The sequence below is a fragment of the Talpa occidentalis genome, unplaced genomic scaffold, assembly GCF_014898055.3.
Source record: "Talpa occidentalis isolate TD23 unplaced genomic scaffold, MPIMG_talOcc4v2.1 talOcc4.7, whole genome shotgun sequence".
NCBI lineage: Eukaryota > Metazoa > Chordata > Mammalia > Eulipotyphla > Talpidae > Talpa > Talpa occidentalis.
Genome location: NW_023605083.1, coordinates 118,562,442 through 118,586,985, shown reverse-complemented (window position 1 = coordinate 118,586,985; position 24,544 = coordinate 118,562,442). Strand labels below are relative to the sequence as shown.

Sequence of the window (24,544 nt, the reverse complement as noted above, 5' to 3'; positions counted from 1 at the left end):
ATTGAGCGCCGCGCTGTGAAGCTGTCTGCAGCCTCTGAAGTGCGCGTTCGATTTCTGGCCGGCTAAGGAGAAACCCACATGGGGCAGCTCACCTCTCCTCACTCGCCTGCTGCTCCCCTCAGCAGTGTATTTCAGTCAGTCTGCCTGTTCTGCTCCCTTCTCTGGCTCTGGTGAATCTGCTCACCCCCCCCACCCCACACACACATACACCTCTGGCCTGTACCCCAGCTCTTCTATAAATAAAATCTAAAAGAAAAAATAACTGCAACTGATATTAAAATAATTATTTTTTTTAAAGCAGCAGATTATAGAAAAAGAAACTTTCCACCGCACTTGCAGGCACCTCCTCAATCTAGGGACTGAGTAGTTCAGGGAGAAGAACACTGTGAGTCTTAAGTACGGAGTTGGGGTAGGGCGGGTAAGGGATTCCACTGCATTAGGACCTGAGGGTGGGAGAAGCTTGTGAGAGCACTGGCTGCTCACAAGAAACAGTCCCGCGTGGGAATTTCCTATGCCCCTATTCTCAAGAACTCTGGCTGAAACTGTGCACAATCTTTTTTTAAATCCCTGAACCTAATTTTTATCTAACTGCAGGCTTCTACCCACAAAATGAACAACCACTAGTGCACCAGTGAGGTGTCTCCCCATCTCCCCAGAGTGGAGAATATTGAATCTTCATTTTCCTTTTTTTTTAAAGATTTATTTATTTATGCATACAAGAGCTGGGGTACAGGCCAGAGATGCGGGTGGGGAGGGTGGTGAGAGGATCCACCAGAGACAGAGTGGGGAGCAGAACAGACAGACTGACTGAAATACACTGCTGAGGGGAGCAGCAGGAGAGCCAGGAGAGGTCTGCTGCGCCATGCGGGTTTCTCCCTGGCCGGGGGTCAAACTCGTGCTGCAGAGGCTGTGAATTGCTTCATAGTGTGGTGCTTAACCCCTTGCGCCACCAGGGAGGCCCTGAATCTTCGTTTTCAATTTGAAGTATCAGATGATGTTGATAGACTCTCCCTCCCCCACTCCACCCCCATGCAAATTTTTCTAGGGCTGTGAAGTAACCTTGCTTTCAAAATTTGGCACCAATGGAAAACTAGTCCCCCAAATCTGATTTCCCTGTGGGGATGAATGGCTTTAGGTCTTCATCAGATGGCTCCGGAAGAGATCATGCCCACATCTTTCATGGTTCCTTCTCGGCTGCTAATTTGGTGAGCTGAAAGGCCCTGCGTATTGTCTATTTCTTAGCAGCGGGACACCCTCAATCGTGGTTTTGAGTAGGCTGGCGGGTAGAGAGCCCAAGGTTCAGACAGGGTGCAGAATGATTATTTTGGGTGAGAGCTAGAGTTTTCAGTTTTATTTCCTTTGAGCCGAGTCAGTGCTTGGACTATCTCAGATGGTCCAGGAGCAACCTTTGTCAGTGATTTCATTTTTACTCACTGTTAATTTTACCTACATAGCATAAGCCATGAAATGTGATGCGGTGAGTCAGATCCACCCATGTCAGTTACTCTGTCTTGATTCATGGTTTAGTCTCAACTGTTCCTAAATCTGATAACAAAGGCAGATTTAGGCATTATCTTTAATTCGCTAGAAGTTTATTATGCCCGTTTTAGTCAAAGTACATTATAAATCCAGTGTTTCATTAGCTTCTGAGTTACTATAAGTGATGGAACCTTGTAAATTCTGTGATAAACTTTGAATATCATGAGAAGATTTAACCAAATGAGTAATAGTTGTTTAAGTTATTCATTTTTTTAAAAAACCTTTTTACTTTAGGCCAGTTTTAGATTTATAGAAAAATGTGTACAGAGGTAGTACAGAATTCTAATGTACTCCCATCCAGTTTTCCTTACTACTGACATCTTACATTAGAGCAGTGCATTTCTCTTAGTTAATAAATCAGTATTGACACATTACTATTAAATAATGTCTGTATTTGGATTTCCTTAGTTTTTACCTAATTGTCATTTTTCAGCTCCAGGATTCCATCTGGAATCCCATATTATGTTTTGTGATCAGATTCCTCTTGACTATGATAATTTCTCAGACATTAATTGTTTTTGATGGCTTTGCTAGTTAATGACAGTTTTGATGAACTTGACCTTAACTGATCAGAATGCCTCTTTGCAGAATGCCTCTCTAGTGGACTTTACCTAATGTTTTTCTTATGATTAGACTGGGGTTATGGAGTTTTAGTTTTAGGTGAAAGACTAAAGAATCATATCACATCATATCAAGGATACATATTGTTAGCGTGCCTTATTACTGTTCTGTACCTTGATCACCTGATTGAAGTAGTGTTTGTCAGGTTTCTCCACTATAAAATTACCCCTCCCCCTACTGAATTTTTTGGAAGGAAATCACTTTGTGTAGCCTACACTTAAGGAATGGAATTTATGGTCCTCAAGGGGGAAACAGTACATAAATTATTTTACCTATCTACTTTTAAATCTATCCCCCTGGTGTCACTGTATGAAGTCTGAAATGCTCAATTCTGAACTAATTATTTATAGAATAGTAACACATGCCACTGTTAAGTATAAAGAATATTATAATGGAAGATAATAGAAGGGTTTTTTAAAACAAATTTTTAATAACCAAATAACTATTCATCCTTACACCATCCCTGTGAAATTTTACAGTTCCTCTTCTGCTACTTTTGATGTGCTATTTTTGCTCTCAGAAACTAACAAACAACAAATTTCCCCTTTCAATACTTAAATTAGAACCAGCGCTTAGAATATTTCTCTGAAATTGATATTATCCTGTAGAACTCCAACCCATACAAGCTTCACAAGTGCTACCATTGTGCCATGATTTTAAAACAAAGTCAGTGTAAGTTATTCACTCATTAAACAGATTATACACACACATCCCAAGTATGTATATAGCCTATACCAAAGTGCTATTTAAAATAAACTAAAATTAATAAAATTACAACACACTTTCACTCAAAGTGTGGATTTCTTCTGTATGATCTGCTGATGCTCCAAGTCCTGAATATTTGTACATACATGTCTATATACTAACAATTTAGGCTTTCACAAGATGGTGGTGGACTTTTTGAGCATCATTTGCCTGTCTTCCCACTCAATACACTGGATGCCTCTACAGAGATTCACCTGAACAATATCCCTTAGACATTAGTTCTGCTTTTGAAAAACTGTTACACTGCTGTGCAGCCTATAGTCAAATACGTGCTTTACCTCAGTAAAGTGGGAAGGATGTTGGGAAGAGGTGCTGCGGGTGGGTACATTTCTGTGTACTAACATCTCTGAGTTAATGTTACGATTGAGTTAATTTTACTCTCTGATGATTCCTCCCCATGCCTTGGCTCTACTTTCTTTACTTTTCTGATCGATTATATATGTATTTTTGGAAGCGGTCTCATTTGGAACAAGGCAGGATAGTAGAAAATAAAAACACATAAACAGAAAGTGTGTAGTATTTTGAGAGTGGCAAATCAACCAAGCAGTTCCCAGAAGGGGGGAAAAAAAAAAGTGAGAAAAGTGCTTCCAGAAAATGAAAGAGCTGGGTTGATAAAAGTGCCAAAATCCTTTTGAACTGTGTGAAAACTTTCTGAAAACGTGAACCAAGAACTTTTATCATATACAATGAAAACCTGAAGCAAAAAACAAACAAACTTCAAATGAAATGATTTTTCATTGATGGTGTTCCTGGCGATCACCCCTGATGTAGACCAAAAGTTCCAGATCTTGCTCAATTAAGACAAACTTTGAACTGAGACTTGCAAGGAAGCCATCCAGCCCCCCCTCCCCGCTGGGGGTATTGCCCTCACATCCATTCTTCTTTTAAAACAGGTATCTTCGGAGAGTTTATTGATGCGCCTTGCCATCCTGTGGGGGTTCTCAGCGTTGACTGGAGGCGCGGAACCTGGGGCGCCCCGCGATGAGCGTCCTTTAAAGCCGTCGCCAGCCAGCGCCGCTGTAACCCCGCGCACCGGCGGGTCGCCGACTCCTGCCCCCGTCACTCTGCGCCGACGCGGCCGCCGGCTCCCGGGGACTCCCCGCGCCGGGAATCTCCCGCCAGCTGCGAGCTGCGCAGGGCGACGGCCGGAGCACGTGGAGCAGCCGGGTACCAGAGCCTCCGCTCGGCGGCAAGATGGAAGGTGAGCCTCCTGCCCGCTTCTCAGCTCAGGGGTCTTTGAAAAGCTCGGCCGGTGCACGCAGCGGAGAGAGGGTTCCTTCCGAATCTCGGTTTTGCTTCTATTTATTTCTTTTGTCAGAAGTAAATAGGCATTTCAGAGGGGCAGAGCGCGTCGATTCTCAGCCGTCTCAGCACTCCCCCCCACCCCAGCTTCACTTTGAAAAGTGATCAGTTTTGTGCAATTTTACTTCTTAGGGGTTCTCAGACACCAAAGGGCAACTCTAAGTGTGCACAGGAAGATTGCTTGTGGGGCGTCCCTGAAATGGCAGCAAACCTGGGTTGGCATGAGTTGTCTTTTTGGGGGATTTGGTTTGTTTGCTTTGTTTTGTCTAAAGCCTCAGGGTCCGTTGGAATTTGGCTAATCTGCTTATTTGAAGTGACTTGTTGAGAATGAAGAGTGACTGCTTTTTTCGTCTGAGGGTAAATGTTGGCTGTCACCTGGGGAAGGTGAATTTTAACGTGGTTGGCACTGGTGGCTCCCTTGGAACTTGATCTCCCAGTGATCCTTCTTTACCCACAGCAAATGTCAGACTCATATAAGAATTTCATTTGAATTAATTTGAAAGTCATGAAACTATCCATGCTTCTCAAAAGTTTTTTCAGAATATCCTTTCTCTGAAATGTCACCCACTACTGTGGCAAACTTTTCAAGTTGAAAAACAAGTGTTTTTTAACATCCTGAATATGGGAGACGCAAGTCAAGTTGGGGAGGTGAGATAAAATGTCACCCACTACTGTGGCAAACTTTTCAAGTTGAAAAACAAGGGTTTTTTAACATCCTGAATATGGGAGACGCAAGTCAAATTGGGGAGGTGAGAATTATTTATTCTAATAAATGCATTACTGTCATCTAATTGAAAGGTTAATTTGATAGATATTATGAATATCATGGATATTTTCTTCATAATTACGGAAGGTTCTCTTATAACCACTGCACTTTCGTCTTTGGAGGTCTTTGGTCTTAGAGCATCTGTAGTTATTAAAAAATTAAGTACTTTGGAACACAAGAAAATATGAAGTTTTTTTTTTTTTAACAATATAATTGTATGCAGTATTGTAGTCCAAATCCTTGGTTGTATAGAGGTGTACTTACAATTTTTTTTTCACTTCCTTCGTCCATATAAACATTTTTTTCTCAGAAGCCAAATGAAAAGGCCAGATAATTGCGATTATAAAAACTTTTAAATAGCATTATTGACTAATGCTTCAAATATCTTCAGTTATGAAAAATTTATACTTTTAATTTTTAAAAAAACAAAGACCGTGTACTTTGAATATTTTTAAAATGACTTATGAAGTGTAATTTTTAACTTAAAAGTTTCATTGGCCAAGAACAGAAAACAAAATTAGGTTGTTGTACATTGTGAAGATGTACTTTTATAAAAGTTCTCCTCCTTTAATTTTTGCAAGTGAATTTTTCTTTAATAAAATATATCAATACTCCAACACTAATTTTTCCTAGTCTTCGTGGAATACTTTTCAAGAATAAAATGTACAGATAGTGTAAATCTGTGGAAACTGGAGTGTTAATGCTCATATTACTAAATTCATATATTTAATGTGAAATAAAGCAATTGTTAACTAAATAACATAAATTAGGATATCAGTACCCTAACAAAGAGTTTTAGATAAGCCCGGATGAAGACTTCCTGAATAAGGAAGGAATGAAAACTTGCGTAAAATTTAATTCAGAATGTATAGACTGTGAATGGAAAGAGGTGAATATAAGTTAATGATCATTTTTTTTGCGTTTAGATGACTAGATTCAATTTGAAGGTCTGTAGAGATAGATGGTATATATTGGGTTGTTGGAAAAGTCATGACGCATTTTTGCTTGAAAGAGAAAAAGTATGTCATAACTTTTCCAACAACCAATAGTATACTTAATGCAAAGACTTCAATTCTTAAATCATAAGATAAAATAAAAGGTTAGTGATGTGAATTTGGCTATTCTAATGTCCTCTAGGACAGAATATTTGATGTAGTAAATTATCTAGTTCATTATCGTTACCAAGGATTGACTCTCTGGCACTTGTATTTGATACAGAAAATAAAGTGTTTTTATATTATCTTGATATTTTAGTCTCTATTTAGAATAGAAATTTGATCTAAGTGTATACCTATTTGATCTATGTGATCAATGTGTAAACCTTTCATTTCCTGTAATGAAAAAAAGTGGGATACTTAATGGGATACTTGTTTGCTGTCTCATTTGGGGGTCAAATTAATATGTTACTTTTGATTGTGAAATGTAAGGTTGTTATAGTCAATCTCTCCTTTAACATATAACATCTTTTTTTCATTCATTCATCTCTCCATTCATCAACAGGTATTTATTGAGACTTCTGATGTGTAAAGATATGACATGAAATAGCTTTTAAAATAGAAATCTTGTCATGTAAAATGAAAAGTTAATACATATAATAAATCAGAAGCTATAACTTTCCTTTCTCACACTCCCCGAGTCTAAATATTTTTCTATCCAGAGACTCTTAATGTTTCTAAATTTTGTTATTTGTGCTGTAATAATATCCCTCTGGCATGGTTAAGAAATGAGGTGGTTCACAAACATGAATTTCACAGATATTGGCATGTTTCTTATTTAATAATAAACCTATTGGATAGAGTTCTAAGTATCTATTACACAACCCCTTGCTTTATAAACATGATTCATGAGAGATAACTTTATCTTGGTGGCCCTGGCCACTACTCTAACCATCAGCTGTTGTTCTAGCGTATATTATCACCAGGGGTTTGAACTATGCAGAGCTCACCACCCCTAGCCTAAATATTCCCAGGTATTGTGCAAATTTTGTCTCCTTGATGTCAGCTTCTGCTTCACACCACATGGTTTTTGTGGTAGCCATTTTTCATTTCTCGGTGCCTTTCTATGCTCTGGATGGTTGAGATTTACAGAAATGTAGCGCTCACATGTGGAGTTTACTAGTAAACTTTTACTAGTAAACTTTTACTAGTAAAATTCGAAGGCACAAACACCACAGAAAGGTAATGGGGTTCTGGTAGAACACAATTTTAGAAAATTCCTGTTTGTGCTTCCAGTAATTCAAGATACTATCTTAAGCTTCCATGCCTTTGCTAAAATTGTCACCCTATTCTCTACCGTTTCTGTTCATCTTTCATCATCACCATGAAGGCTCTCCAGATGATCTTCTTCTGGCAACCTTCCTCGTACTTTGGGGGGCAACCCCTCCCAGTCCACTAGGCCAAGGGCATACTTCATTCTGTGCCAATGTGTTAAAATTATTTATTGATGTAGGTGTTTATTCATCTTCTGGAAGGCAGAGGCTATGTCTTATTTCTAACGTCCGGTGCCAGGAACAGTTCCTGGTTCATAGAAGATACTCACAGTTTGTTGCATTCATATAAGAAAAGAGTGCTGAAAAGTAATTGTCATGATGTTTTTAATATGATGCCTTTTATTTAATTTTTGTGGGTAGAAGGTTGGTGCTAGAAATTCTTTGATACAACTCAAATTAAAAAAATATTTAAGTGGTATAGCAGAAAAACAAAGCTTAGAAAACAAAAATGTTACTGGGTTTTTGGCTGGACTTTCACTTAAAGTCAGATCTTTTCCACTAACTTTACATCAGCAGATTTCAGTATCACATGTATGTCCATAAACTATGAATCAAATATACGCAGAAATTTACCGTCTCAATTAGTATTTATTACACAATGGCAATAAATGGTACCATAAAATTAGCATAATATTTCCAATGATAATTTTCAAACACATTATTATAAGCTTGTCACTCATATATAAATGTATATGTTTATGTAGGATTGAAAGATTGTTGGCAGGTTTTTTATCAGCCATTCACCATTAATTGACTCCTAACTCGAGCTGTAGTTCCAGACCATGTATGGGAGAAACTGAGTGATTAACACAGAAACCTGCTTGCAATAAGTGCTCAATAATTTTGTGTGTGTGTTAAGAGTTCATTAATTACTGTGAAGAGACCTTAAACATCACAGGAACATAGAATACACACTGATGTTTTTCCTCTTGAAAATACAACTCTCCATTAGCTGGTACATTTATAATAACTAGAAATGATAAGGTTGACCCTAAAACCTTTTGAATCACTTTTTTTTAAAAGATAAAATAATGAATTAATAATAATTTGTTCCTATTATATGTAGACTACATGAAAAATGATCTATGTATTACTATTGATTGTTACTATAAATCTATCAAATACTTTAATCCCTAATAATTCTGAATGCGGTCACTTTTCAGCCTATATAGAAATCTGTTTCTGCATCCAAAATTAAAATTCTTATAGTTTGAAGTGGTGTAGAGTAAATCAAATAATATGAGGTTGATACCATATTATATTTGATATAATTTATAGTATTTAATAATGAATATATAAGATTTGTGTCCCATCTAGGAGATAAAAAAATACTAGGTTTTTAACAGTGGATATGAAACAGAATAAAATGCATTTATGGAACTATATATGCTCTTAACACATTATCAATAATTTAAAATAAGCTTACCTTCTGAATTTTTGTACCATATTGACAATCTATTATAATTTGTACTTATTAATGAGTATTCTTAGAACTTTTTGTCATATCAGGTGACTTACGGGCTTATAAGGGAGCTTTCTTAAAGTAAGAGAAGGAGAAAACATTTCAGTAGCATCACTGGTGAAACAATACAAAAACTATGCTTTTCATTCTTAACTCTTAATAATCTAAATTTTCATTTATTTTAAATTTAATTTAAATTACAATAATAATCTAAAATTAATTCATCATAAGTACACCAGTAGTCCCTCCTAGACTGTCAGTTTCCAAAGAGTAGGGGCTTTCTTTTATTATCTGTGATAACTGGCTCCCAGCACAGCCCCCAGCACATAATAGGACTGTAGTCATAGTTATGGAATAAATTAATGAGTGAGTTGCTTGTGTGTTTGGTCATTTGACTATTTATTTGTTCAGTTTTTATAGTAAAGAGAGGAAGGAAAATCATGACATTGAAACTAGTTAATTTTAGTGGTTAATTTGTCAGAAATGCTGTTAAAAAGTTGAAGAGCTTATAATGTTAGCTAAAGCCAACAAGATGAACACTAACAATTTTCTAATCCAATGTTGGCTTTGCTGTGGGCATAATAATGCAGTGCCTTCTAACTTCCGGATTTGTTGGCATTTTTTGCTACATTATTTAGTGAAGCACTACAATTTCCACAATTAACTGTTTCTTCACAGCGAATGGTTTGATTCTTGAAATTGAACATGACGTGTTTTACTTAGACATCTCTATCACAGATAGCGCTATTAGTTCATTTGTGAAGTGATGTCTATTTGAGACTATTATCAGGATATTTGGTACATCAGAACAATTTCCTGTAATAGTAGACTCAGAAACTCCTGTAGATATGAAAAAAGATCATGCCAGACTATTAACATTTTTTATAGATGCAGAGTTACATCATAGTTAATGTGGAATAGCTAAAGTTGAAAACTGGAAGTAACCAGTATTTGTAATATTTAACAACTAATCACCTGCCTTTATTTTTGTAGTTATTTGCTAGCAATCATTAATAGTTGATTTTAGGTTTGTGTAACTAAGTGTGGACAGTTCCACAAATGTGCACCAGAGGCTAACTTGTTTTAGATTTCATACGTATCATATACCAATATAAGATCATCACTGTATAGATATACTTTGACTTCAAACTGAGAGCTTTTTAAACCAACTCTCTGAAAATATTGAAATTTCATAAATGTGACAAGTAAGGTTGTGGTTATGCACTGGTATTATTTTCCTGTGTATATTTGCTCATGTAAAGTTATTTAAGAATATCACTAAGTTTTCTATTCCCTCTATTTAAGTGCCAATAAAGGCTTAGGTTGAGATGCTTAGGAAATGATTTTATCACCTGTAATAATCAGTTATTTAATACCAAAAACATGCCTTATGTTACATTATGACAATATTATAAACTTTAAAAAAATGTAAGATTGGGTACTTCTTGTCTGATTTTTATGTTCCGAATTAAACAATCTGAACAATTGTTAGATATCTTTAGTGATTCAATTTGGAGATAAAGCTTACTAGCCATCTTCCTTCAAGTTTCTTGGAATAATTTAATTAAAAACTATTCTGAAATAATAAGATGCAGCATTTGCCAATGATAATAGTTTTTTATACATGTGCACCTTCAGTTTTTTTCCATATTGGTAAATAGGACAAAACACAGAAATGTTGATAATTTACACCTTGAAGTTGAGATAAAGCTGCAACTTTGATCCAGAACTCTAGATTTCTTGTTTTTATTTATTGAAACAGCCTATTGTTCTCAATATTTGACTTTTCAGTAATTTTTTATGGGGGTTTACTTGAAAGGTTTTAAAATTAATTTTAGATAAACAGCTTACGAAGACTAGTAATTATGTGAACCTAGGTAACCTTGCTCGCACCTGAACTGTCACCTACAAAGCTGTGCCTGTCTGCCTTAAGCAAGGCATCAGCCCTTGTACAGGTCTGTTTTCTCACTTGTAAGAGTGACAGTAATTACCTCCTAAATTTCTTGTGACAGTTAAATAATACTGACTAATGTAGTTAGATTTACTGCTTAAGAAAAAGTAGTTATAATTAGAACATTATAAACAAAACAAAAACTGAGTCAAGATTTACATTTATGATGTCACTTTATGATTTACATTTATGATGTCAGTTCAGTCCTGATGTTACTGACTCAGTAATTATTCTATATGTGAACTTATTATGAGTTCATGTTACCAAGATATCCCTTTACCTGTGTTATAGATAGTAATCAACATAGATTTCATTTGGTAAAAATGAAGTGCCTCTTAAAAGTTTATAAGCTGCTGGTATAGAAGCAGATGCCTTCCTACTAAGTAGTCTTTAGAAGCCAGTAGTATTGTCTAAGATTCAGCAAGTTCTGCAGAAATTATGAATGTCTGAAATTAACCCCTTTGGGATAAACAACTTCCTTTATAAGACAGATATCCCTAACTTCATTTTGGTTTCTCAAATATTGAGAAAAAGATGCCTCATTGACCTATAAGAAGTATTTGTCTTAATCAGTCATGTGCCAGTGGCTACAGGAAGGCCAGGTGAGACAAAGTATTCATAATTTTTGTAAACCACTGGTTCTCTACCTCTTCTAGTTTGTGAATCATTTCAGCAGGACAAAGAAGTTTTTCCACCATCCTAACCAACATACTTCACCTTGCCACCATAAGAAGGAAATTTCCCAGAATTAATGGAAATATTTTTGTAAGTGGGTGAAAGAATTAGATGAGACACCATTTTAACATTTTTCATGCACCCCAAAAGTAAAATTGTGAACTTGTTTGGTAAGCAGTAATTTAGTATAAAATAGACCTTTGACATTTATGAATGTAACCTGCTGTTTGAACTCTTTGTGAGTGACCCTGGAGAGACACAATAGTACATGATAATTTGCAAACGTTATGACCTTTGTAAAGATCTTTGTCGTCCTAGGACTGGGAAGCTAGAATACACAAATGTGTACATATAGCTTCTAAATTGGCCAAGCCAATAGCATCCATGCACATTTCACTAAAAGGAATTCAAAGGTCCTCAAATCACTCCACAGTTGTCCATTGCAAATATCAGTGGCCTGACACAATCCTATTTGCCCCAAACCTAAACATGGAAAATGTTTACAGGTAATCTGATTTGGGGAGGGAGTCTGGCACGTTCTATTTAATAGGGCAAATAATGATTAAACAAGTTGATACTAAGAATTAATATAGTGCTTAGACATCTTCTAACGACTGCTCTGCACAGTGTACTTGATTGTATGGTGACCTCTCCAGGTACCCCATAGTCAGTTTCACAGTCCAACATGAATGAAGATGAGTCATAAAAACAAGACAAAATTTGTTATTATCAACCAAACAACCTTTTATACCAAAATCTGATGTGGGGCAGATTTAAGTACAGTGTTTTAGTAGAAAGGGTGGAAGGGCCAGAGACCCCTGCTAGGCCTACCTAGCTGTTCGCCCATCCCTCCTACTGCGGTCGCCCACTGCAATCCTGCTGTTCCACAGTTTGAAAACTACTCTTAAAGATTGTTACATGGTACCTTGTGTCTAGACTTGCCTCTTTCAATCTGTTCTGAGGACTGCTGCCTGAATGATCTTTCTTAAAATGTTAAATTACTCTCCTACTCAGAATCCACTTTAAGTATTTCTTAGTTAGGTATTTAAAAAATAATCACTGTAGTGTCAGTATACCTTGCCAGTGGTATTCTGTGTCCTCTCAAATAATTCTGGACTGTTTAGTGTTAAGTATGCTTTGCTTCTCCTAACTCCCCAATTTTCTAATGTTATTCAAACTTAACAAGTCCAAGAACTTAACTGTCCAAACTTAACAAGTCTTTCCAACCCCAACTAACTCCTCCTGACTTTCCAGCAGTGTTCGTAACACTTTGAGCATGCCACTTAAAATCCTCCCTCATCTGTTATCATCTATCCCAAGTACCATTGCCTATAGGAAGTGGTCCCTCATTTTAGGTAGGAATATCTCCTTTTCCTGAAACTTAGTAACATTTTATGTCTTTCTAATGACTGCTAGAACCTAACTCCACTTTTGTATAAACATGAAGTATATTTTTGCATCATTTTAGTATGATCTGAATTGTCTAGAATGCAATTACTATTAAGGGAAGGTGATTCTTTGTTTAGTTCAAAACCAAGACTCTTTTGTTATTGTTGATGCAACTTGCATCCTTCTGCATTTTTAGTTTTGCATTCATGGTGATTCTACAAATACATCTGACTCCCTTATCATTATCTTTTCTAGGATAATTGTGCTGGTATGTTTATATATTGAGATATAGGTTGTTTTATTGTTACTTATTTCACATTTATATTACACTCAGGGCTTTGTTTAAAAAAAACTCACATGTGGATAGGTTATGTTTAATTCATGATGGTAAAAGAGCTATTATAAAATATTTTTTCTAAAAGGAGGACACATGGTCTTGGGGAGGTTGAGAGCCACTTTAAGTTTTCTACAGGTGACCGGCCACAGCCTAAATAAGATAAAAATCATCTTGCATTGTTCTAGACACAAAATAGGATCTGCCAACTGTTCAGTTTAGTTCACAAATCATTTACACACTTGCTACTGTGAGTGTGCTCTGTCGACCAGCAACAATGGCAACATGTGCTAGTGATACATATGCAGCCTCAGACCTGACTTGCTGAATCAAAAGCTGCATTTTTACAAAGTTTCTAGGGAATTCTTGTGTATATTAAAGTTTGATAAGCAAGGTTTGCAAAATTTCAGTGAAACTTATCATCCTCTGATAGCACATTTTGCATTAGTGGTGGATCATCTTTATATATATATTTATGATACCTTTTTATTGTTTAAATGCTGATTTTAAAAGATAGCTGAACAATGAAAGATTTATTATGACATTAAGTTTTGACTTACCTTGTGTACATTTATAACAATATAATTCAAAAGTCAAAAACCTTCATTTTTTCATTCAAAAATATTTATTGCATACCTATTATGTGCTAGGTATGTAAAATATTGGCAGTACCGTAATGAACAAGACAGTGTTTTGCTCTCATGGAATTTACAGTCAGATGAAGAAGACACATCCCCAAACAACAACAAATGAAATAATTAAAATTATTCCACATGTTATAAAGGAATTAAGAAACCCACTACTATGGATGATAATGGTCAAGGGGAGGGTGAAAGCACCTCTCCTCTGGGTAAGGGATCTGGCTAGAGATAGGAATGTGGTCCTCCTCACACAGAAATGGTACTTAATGCCACAGCAGTGATGGGACCACCTAAAGAGAGATTTTTTTCTGAGAAGAAGCAGGATTGATCCCTGAGAAACACAGTATTGAAGCTGCTAGGGAGAGGAGGCGAAGCTGGCAAAAAGAAAGAGCAGCCAGCAAGACAGGAGGAAAACCTGCAGAGTGTGGTGTAACGGTATCAAGGGAGGAGAGTGTTGGGGAAGGAGTGGGTGGTCAGCTATGTTGCAAGCAGCTGAAAAATCGAGTGAGGTCAGGACAAAAAGTGCGGGTTGGTTGGTTTTGGCAGCATCGAGCCTGCTAGTGACCTTAACAAAAGTGGTTTTCGTGCAATGTTGGCGCTGGAAACCGTATTGAAATGGTGAGAGCAGGAATGGGAATAGAGGTAGCAGAAACATTGATACAGACCATTTCCCCCAGACAGTTAGCTAGAAAGTGAAGGAGAGAATTAAATAGGGTTGGGCTGGAGAAATGTGGATCAAGAGTTTGTTTTTGTTTTCCAAAGATGAATAACACTTAAACTGTCCGTAGGCTAAGCTTATTGAAAAAAATCAAAGACCAAAATGAAAACATTTCTTGAAATCTCAATTCTTAAGGGAGTTTCACTGGAGAATTAGTTATCACTGAAAATATCTTTATATTTAGTTGGCATGTGGTATATAAATAAATTTCCTCACCATGATAATTTTGAAGGTACATGGTGCCCATTTGGTGGAAGTTGGTGTAGTTATCATCTAGAAAGACCTTATAGAAGAATCATGAAAAACCATTGAAATTCAAACTTCTTACAAATTGGGGAGATATTGCAGTAATTGCATTTCAAGGTTTGGTTGATATTTGAGAATGAAGTGTTCAGTAGATTTTTTTTTTTGTTTAAGGAAATACTATATAAGAATGCCTTATTCCTATTGTGTGATGCTGTTACATAGCTTCATTAATTTTTTTAAAAGATTTATTTATTTATGCATACAAGAGCTGGGGTACAGGCCAGAGATGAGGGGGGTGAGAGGATTCACCAGAGACAGAGCTGGGAGCAGAACAGGCAGATTGAAATACACACACTGCTGAAGGGAGCAGCGGGCGAGACAGGAGAGGTCTGCCAGGCCATGTGGGTTGCTCCCTGGCCGGCCGGGTGTTGAACTCGTGCTGCAGAGGCTGCGGGTCTGCTTCATAGTGTGGTGCTTAACCTTTTGCGCCACCAGGGAGGCCCTAATTTTGACCTATGTACACATCTTCCAGCTCAAGATACGGAACATTTGCACCACCCCAGAAGGTTCCTTTGTGCCCCTTTTATAATTAACATCACCCCTTTTGCCCCAAGTTAAACACAATTCAGACTTTCTATCATCATAGGTCAGGTATTTTACTTTTGTATTCCTTATGATTGGCGTCATATAGTATGTATTTTTTTGGTGTCCGGCTTTTTTGCTCAACTTAATTTTGAGATTGTTACATTTATTAGTTGTTTATTCTCTTTTATGTCTGAGTAGCATGCATATAAAATTGTTTATTCTTTCTATTGTTGATTGACCTTTGATTGTTTCCAGTGTTGGTTTGTGTTATGAAAAGTCTTACGCATATCTTTTGGTGGACATTATATTAATTTCTCTTGGATATATATCTAGGACTAGCTTTTCTGGGTCATAGGGTAGATGCATGTTTAGCTTTGATACTACTGCCAAACATTTTCCAAAGTAGTTGGACAAGTTTCCTCCCCCTAGCAGTGATGGAGAGTTCCAGTTGTTGCACTTCATGCCAACACTTGCTACTGTTGGTCAATCTTTATAATTTTATCCATCCTGGTAGATGTGTAGTGGCATTTCGTTGTGGCTTTAATTTGCATTTTCCTGATGAGTAATGGTGCTGAGTACTTTTTCATGTTTATTGGCCATTTGCATATTCCCTTCGCTGAAGTGCCTGTAAATCCTCTGTACTTTTTTTTTTTAATTGGGTTCTTTGTACTTTTTTTTTTTTTTATCAATTTTGTAGGTATTTAAGAAATTAGAAACAGGTACTTTGTCAGATGTATATGGATAGCATTTGCTCCCGGTCTGTAATTCGCTTATGTATTTACCTATTTGATAAAGTCTTCTTAATTTTAAGGAAATCTAATTAAAATTTTTTTCTTTTGGAATTAAGTGTTCTTTATGTCCTTTATAAGGCATATTTGCCTACTTTAAGGCCATGAAAACATTCTCCTGTGCTTTCCTCTGGAAATTTGATTGTTTTTGCCATTCACATTTAGGTCTATTGTTACTTCAAATTAATAATTTTTTTTAAGTAGCAAAAACTAGGCACTTTACAGTTATAAAATGAAATTTTACTTAAAATATATTGGGGTCAATCATTTTAACACAAACTTTTTTTAGTAGCAATGACATCAAATGCCCATTTTTCCTTTTCTCTCTACCTGTTCATTTGGTGACATATGATATCCATGGTAAAACACACACACACACTTATAGTAACTGATTTTTGAAGGGACTAGATGTTATTTAGATTTGCTGCTTTAAACCTGTGTGCTGTGGCCCATAACTGCCTCATTAGACATTTAATCTAGGGGGAAAGTGGTATACTATTTGATGAAGAGTAAGGTAGGAAGAACTGGAATGGTAATATGGGTCGTATCTGGTGTCCTTCGACAAGAAGTCTTGATCTTTTTTAACCTTTACTTTAGTCCAAGGTAGACAAAAAGGAAGGATTTCGTGGTTGGAAGGACTACTCATATTTTAAGGTCTGCTCTTTGTTTTTATGTCTTCCTTTCCCTTTAATCATAGTCAATTGAGGTTTGAAATTAATTTGGTCTAAAATCGCTGCTAAGATCTTCTCCTAAGATCTATAGTCTGTATAACAAAGCTCTTTAGGATCTTTTTTAAATTCTTTGAAACAAGAAGGAAATTCAAAAATGAATCCTGCCTCTCTTCTTAATGTGTCATTGACATCGTGCCCTTGGACAATTGTATGACTGTCATTTTTTTGGTGATTCTTTATGTCTTAAATTTTGTTTGTAACATGGGGAGAATAATAAATGCCATTGCCCATTTATCTTCCAGAAATACTGTGAGATAATGTGAAGTCCTGTTTGTACTATTGGGCTAAGTGCTTGATGCCACATTTTTGGAGGACTACAGACTAACAAACTCTGGTTCAAAAGAAAGCTCTCACCCCTGGTTAGGGAACTGAATGTTGGCGTACGAATAATAACATCCCATTATATCCAGAAAGCTGAATTAGGATCTAAAATGGACATTATAGGAAATTCAGGTTAAGATATATTTAAGAAGGAATTTTTCTGAAATGGAAAGAAATAATGTATTATTGGAAGTGTGTAAGCAGAGACTGTACAGCCCAAATAGGGGACTTGGAGGAAATTCAGTGGTCAGGTGTCAAGGGAGGGGAAGGGAGCGGTAGCCACTCCAATTCTAATGTTCTAATTCCACGGGTAATAGAGGTCATTTTTCATTATACAAAACTGTTCTTGTAGTGGCAGGATTCCAGGAGTGACTGCATGTGATGGTGATAAAATACTTGGTAAAGGGCCTTTCAGCAATAGTAGCTATCATTTTTGTGTCACATTTGTAGTTCCAAGTTTTTAATGTTGCAATTTAGAATACATTTTTGTAGTAAGTGAGTCAGTTTTCAAAGCTTTTAGTTAAGAAATAAAAGTGGAGGTCTTGCTGCCTTGCTTCTGTCAGTGTAAGCATCTTCTCCTTTTCTTTTCCTAATAAACCTGTCCTTTTAAAATGTAAAAAGAAAGAAAAGTGTGCATTTTACACTTTAGATAAAATGTAAAGCATCAGCAGCAGCATAGGGGTGGGGGAGCAGTTTACTGTTATGAAGTACGGAGGAATGTCAACATTCAGGGATAGCTTTCTGGCCACTAACAGGCACCAGGATTGCTACCAGCTGGCAAATTCAGTGCAGGATTTTCTCCTTCAGCAAGCTACAGTTCCTACTAGGAGAACATCAGCCAAGGGATGTGTCAGTGAAACTAATAGTGGAACTTTGTTAGCTGGTATTCTTCTTTTCTTTTTAAAATACATTTTTATCGAAATAGCATGGTTTTATAATACTACTTAAATTTCAGGTGTGCAGCACTGTCATTTGACATCTGTCTAACTACATCATACATCATGCTCACCACCAAAAGTCTAGTCTCATCCATCACCACACAGTTGGCCCACTTTATACCCAACCGCCTTCCCCTCTGGTAACCACCAATCTGTTCCCTGTACCAAAGAGCTTGTTTTTGTATGTTCATTTCATTGTTTCTTTATATTCCACATGAGTGAATTCATATAGTATTTGTCTTTCTCCGTCTGACTTATTTCACTTAGCATAATTCCCTCTGGGTGCTTCCATGTTGTCACAAATGGCAAGATTTCACTTTTTTTTTAATAGCTGAGTATTCTATTGTATATATACCACCTCTTCTTTATTCATTCATCTCTTAGTAGCACTTAAATTGTTTCCAATCTCAGCTATTGTAAATAATGCTGCAATGAACATAGGGGTTGTTAACTGGTATTCTTAATTAAATGACAATTACTAAATAGTATCAAATTAAAGGACAAGTTTACACTTAGGTATGAACTATGATTACAATTTCATTACTAATGTGGATGTTTGGTTTTTTCATATTTATATTAGAGTTAAAGGGGTTGAAAAACACTTCCTTGTAAACTTCAATGCAATCTCAATGAACCAGACTCCTGCATTTTCAAATTTAAGCTTTATTTGCAGTCTGCTCCTTTTCATTTTGCAGCATGTGAAATGCTGGAGTCTCTGGAAAAAAATAAAATCATGGTCTCTTGAAAATTCTAACTAGTGAATTTTTTTTTTATAATAAATTTTATTTTTATATTCCCCCATACAATTGCAAACGCCCCATTCTGACCCCAATCCTTCCCCTCCCACCCAGTGAATTTTTTTAAATGGTATCTTAGTAATGAAAAGAGAAGCTGAAGCAATAAAAACAAGTTGGAAATTGTCCTCTCTCAGTAAGCATGTGAGAAAGGCTTGTTTTCCACACTGGTAGAAACAATCTGAGATTTCTAAGAAAGCCTTGAATTTATAGAGTGCTTTGGGAAGCTAGAAAAGGAATAAATTTTAACTTTTACAGTCCTATATATTCATCATCTATCTCAATAACGGAAAAATATTCCTTTTACAAGATTTGTTACTTACAAGAGGTGAAATGTCAATGGAAAGAAATAATGATTTGGTTGAACCTTGAGACATATCAGGAGATTTGGTTATTGTGGAAAAGGAAAGAGGCAAACTATATGAAACAGTGCTAACAAGGGTTTTCTGCTAGGTTACAGTTTTGGCTTTTAAATAAAACAAGAAAAAATGGTTTTATCTAATGATACCAAAAAATGCTGATGGAAACATGCCACTAACTACGTATTTGTACACATACTTGTAAATGCATTTAAAAATATTTATCTGGATTTTTTTTTTCCCTCTGAAAAGTCAGGTTAATTTTTCAATCTGTGTAATTTATAAAATGCTTCATATGAAAGGCGCTGTCTGGATCCTTTATATCTTTTAAGTCTACATTAATGGAAACCACAACTTTTCCCTAAATTTCAGATTTGTAGGAGTTTTGGAAATATTGGTAGGAAGTGGTCATTATTAAGATGTTTCCTGGTACTACACCTTTAAATTTTTGCTTGGTATTTCATTTTTATGCATAGTTTGGTTTACTTTTATTTTTTATTTTTTTTAAGATTTATTTATTTATGCATACAAGAACTGAGGTACAGGCCAGAGGTGTGGGGGGGCGGGGAGTGAGAGGATTCACCAGAGACAGAGTGGGAAACAGAACAGGCAGATATACTGAAATACACTGCTAAGGGGAGCTGCAGGTGAGTCAGGAGAGGTCTGCTGCGCCGTGTGGGTAGCTCCCTGGCTGGGATAGAACTTGTGCTGGAGTGGCTGTGAGTAGCCTCATAAGTTGCATCTTCACCCCTTTCACCATCAGGGAGGGCTGTTTGGTTTACTTTTATCCTGTTCCAGAGTTTTAGTGTTTATTAAAACACACACACACACACACACACACACAACTTTGTAGTGGTATCCCAAGCAGCAGAGAGTTATTCTAAAATCAAGTACAGTGCTATCCAGTGGAACTTTGCTAGATGATGGAAATGTTCCTTATCTTGTTATCCAATCTGGTCCTCACTAGCCTCATGTTCTGTTGGGTACCTGAAATATTGCTGATATGATAGAGAAACTAAATTTTTAACTTTTATTATTTTAAATTTAAATCACTGCTAGTAGCTGCTGTATTAGTAATAAGTCTAGAGCAGAGCTTGGCAAACTTTTCTGTTAAGGACTAGATGATGAATGTTTTAGACTTCGCGATTCCTTAGTCTCTGTTGTAACTACTCAACTCTGGTGCTCTAGTAGGAAAGTAACCTACAGGTAGACAACACATAAATGGATGGCTTGTCTGTATTCCAATAAAACTTTATTCATGGACAATGAAATTTGAATTTCTTAACATTTTCAAGTGGCATAAAAGATTATTTTACTGATGTTTTTCAGCCATTTTAAAATGTGAAAACCATTTTTAGTTTACAGGACATACAAAAACAGGTGACAAGCCATAGTTTGTAGAGCCTTGATCCAAAGTGTTCACAAGGGTCAACAAAATTCATGTGTTCATTCAGCAAATATTCACTGAGTGTCTATCATGAGTGGGCACTATTTCAGGAACTGAGATGCATACAGCCATAAGAAAAACAGACAACGGTCCTGTTCTCAACTTACATTCTAGTGGGGGTGGGGTGGAGAACAGACTTAGAAAATTCTGACAGTGAACACATTTTTTTGAAGAAGAATGAAGCATGGTAAAAAGAAAGTGACAATAAAGGATGGCATTTTCTGAGGGGTAGTTTGATAAAGCTTGATTGATAAAGTCACTTTTGAGCACCTGTGTTAAGAGAGCTCATGGGCCAGTTGGTTATCTGGGGGAAAAACATTCTGGTCAGAGGGAAGAGTAAATGCAAAGACCCTGATGTTACCTATTCAAGGAGAGATGCAGAAAATTGGCATTTGTATTTCAACAGAATTAACCCACTTCAGAGTTCTTACAGCATTCCAGCACTGCACCGTGTGTGTGTGTGTGTGTGTGTGTGTGTGTGTGTATCAGTACAAGAAATTCTATTTCTACCAAAAGCAATAGAGGGATCCTTAGCTTTCTAGAATATTCTTTTGGAAAATATTTTAAAGCTACATTGACTGCCAGCACATTAAAAAGGCCCCAGTGGACCCCATCACATGGAGCCATTTTGAGGTCTTTTTTTTTTCTTTACTTAGTGTAAAGAAATTACAAAATGGCTTTTAAATGGTTCATTTAAAAACTGAAGTTTTTGCTGCACCTGAAATATTTAACAAGTTTCTTGCCCTCAGTTGGGAATTATTTAACCCTCTGTCCTCTATTGGGTGTAACGTTTTTGTGGTAAGTTCTTTAAGTGGGGAAGAGGGTGAATGTACCTCAATCTGTTCTTCCTAAGAAGAACATCCACGTAGCCTAATTAGTTTTAATGTCTCCTTTAAGTTATGAATACTGTTAGTCAGAATCTCCTTTTCCCTTAGAAACTATATTCAGTTACTTCTGTTGTTATTTGCAGTACACAAAGGTCACTTGAAAAAATATTAAGAGCTACTTAAATGTCATTGTCAGAGGGTTGAAAAGGTTCAGGGGACCAGGACCTTTTCTCTTTAGGTCACCAAATCAAAAACCATTTGCTTTGCAGTAACTAAAAGATGTTTTCACATGAAGGTGGCTCATGTGAAACCTTTGATCTAGTTTTCTTTTTTCTTTTTCCCTGCTAAGAATCCCTTTAGTGTGCAGTTACAAGTTTCACAGTTAGCTTTACATTTTTTTAAATACTATCGAACTTAAAGAAAAGTTGCAATACATTACAAAAAACGAGTTTTTCCGAAAATTTTGAGAGTAGGTTGCTGACACGTTGCCCTATCACGTTTGCATGTTCAGTGTGTATGTCCTCCCTTCCGTGTCTCCACAACACAGTCATCTAAACTGGGAAATTACCATTAATACATTATGCCGTGTAAACTCTTAAACCCCAGTTGGTTTCTCCAATTGTTTCTATAACCTTTACTGCGGGAAGATTCAGCACAGAATCACACATTGTATTTAGTTGTCCTGTCTCTTCATTCTCCTAGATTCTTCTCAGTTGCTCCTGACCTTGATGCCTTTGAGAGTTATTTTGTAAGCTCTCCCTCAGTGAAGAGTTTATTTTCTCATGCTTAGATTAATCTTATACATATGTGGCAGAATATTAAGCAGTGATGCTGTGGTTTTTTCATTATTTATGTGACATATTTTGTGTCTGTAGGTTCTCTACTATATAGTTGTTCTTTTCACCTTTGTAGCATTTGCGGGAGAAGCACTTTGAAACTGTATAAATATTCCATTAGCCTTTAGCCCTTTTTTTTTTTTTAAAGATTTATTTATTTATACAAGCACTGGGTACAGTCAGAAGCGCGGGAGGGTGAGAAAATTCACCAGAGCCAGAAGGGGGAACTGAACAGGCAGACAGACGAAACACACTGCTGAGGGGAGCAGCGGGTGCGGCCAGAGAGGTCTATCGCGACATGTGGGACCCTCGCCCGCAGCCGGGGATTGAACCGGCACTGCAGAGGCTGCGGGCAGCTTCTCAGCCCAGCGATCAACCAATCAACCGCTGCGCCATCAGGGGAGTCCCAGCCTTTAGCCTTTTAATTGATTCACTTACTAATAATGTCAGTTTGGACTCATGGACTTCTGTGTTGTTGGTTTTGTTTGGACTCATGGACTTCTGTGTTGTTGGGTTTTTTTTCCCCCCCAGAAGTTATAATCCAGCACTACCATTATCCTTTCCATGCTCTCTTGTCCCAGATTTGGCCAGTGGAAACCCTTTCGAGATGGTTTCTACATCCTTCTAACTTACTCTTTTCATTACCTGAGAGCACCTCTTTACTTTCTGGCATGACAAAATGTTTCCAACTCTTCTTGTGCTTTCCCTGCCCTGACCTGAAATCAGCCATTTCTCCAGGGATATGGGTTCCTTTAAGTGAAGAATATTTGGAAGTTGTTATCTGGATACTAAAGCTGTTGTAGTGTCACTGCTCTTAGGTGCTCTCAATGGACATACATATATATAGACACACAGTCACATCAGCATTTTACAGCTATTTATATATAGAAAAAACCATGCCAGCGCCTCCATCTCCTATACAGTACCACAGGTTTCCACATTTGTAACTCCCTTCTCTGACAGAAAAACCTGTCTTTCATTATTCCTATTATATTTATACATTTTATCAACCCTCCATTATATAAATAATCATCCATTGCTTCTCCCATCTCCTCCTCAGCACAAATGCTCTTTTTGCCTCATTGGGGATCTAACACCCTGTGCCCTGGCCACTGTTCTATTTGACAGTCTTCTCAACTGCTTAGGCTCTCACACCCCCGTGCAAGGCTACCCCTAACATGTGGATGCCCTCTTCTGACACTTTGCAGTGGACCACACCCAGGCAAAGACTCCTCACTATATTTTGGCTCTGATGTGTCAGTCCCTCCGCCCCCAAGCAGGTACTTTAATCACTTTGCTGGGACTCAGAAACTGCACACCAGAGCAGTGGACCACACCCAGGCAAAGACTCCTCACTCTATTTGGGCTCTGATGTGTCAGTCCCTCCACCCCCAAGCAGGTACTTTAATCACTTTCTGGGACTCAGAAACTCCACACCAGAGCACTTCCATGCAGACTTGTCCTTCTCATTCTGCTCAGGCTCTGAGTCCTCGTGGTAGGTTGTCCCTTAGCTTGGATACACTCTTCCTGCCTTTCAGACTTCAACACTCCAGTTCAGACAGTTATCCTGCTGAATGCCCTCCTTACACTGCTGAAGCTCTGGCTGCCTATGCTGTCTGCCTTCCATGGAGAATCCCTCACCTCATTCAGATTGCTCACCCCGTGTAGGCACATTCTTCATACTGGTTGGTCTCCAGCAGTCTGCCCTGGGTTACTCCATTCCTTGCGTGAACAGTCCTCTTCTCCATCTTGATAACCCATACCAGACTACCTCTTTGCTTATTTTTAAAACATGTATTTTCTCTGATTTTATGTTTTGCTGCTAACATCTTAGAAGTGATGTATTACAATTTTAAAATTAGGATAAGATCAAGTACAGTGGCTGTATTTTTCAAAACAAAAGTTGGAATATGACCAAATTATAACATCAAATACTTGAAATAAGTACTATCCTGAATATTTTGAGATATTTGATTACCACTATAATAAAGAACAAAGCAGAGTTTCAATTTCTAGTTATGGAGGAACAGCTCCTGTTGAAACAAATTTCCAACAGATAATAACTATAGATTCTGGACAAAATATGAACAAAATCTGTTACCTAAAGGCAATGAAAAATGACCAAAACCAACTTGTTTTTGCAGTTTTTTTTGTGTGTTTTTTCTAAAGGGCAGGCCCTAGGGTGACCAAAACTTTGGCAGATAGCCCATAGTTTTGTCTTAAGAACAACAACAGAGGGC

The 24,544-nt window shown here is 37.0% G+C and overlaps 1 protein-coding gene across 1 annotated transcript in view; it reads left to right on the top strand.

Moving 5' to 3' along the window:
- The first annotated feature begins 4,080 nt into the window (after positions 1-4,080).
- IKZF3 (IKAROS family zinc finger 3) overlaps positions 4,081-24,544 on the top strand; it is a 74,127-nt gene continuing 53,663 nt past the window's right edge. The window contains exon 1 of the mRNA XM_037492146.2: positions 4,081-4,126. Coding sequence (XP_037348043.1) covers positions 4,120-4,126 — 7 coding nt within the window. The 5' untranslated portion in view covers positions 4,081-4,119. The remainder of the gene's footprint in view (positions 4,127-24,544) is intronic.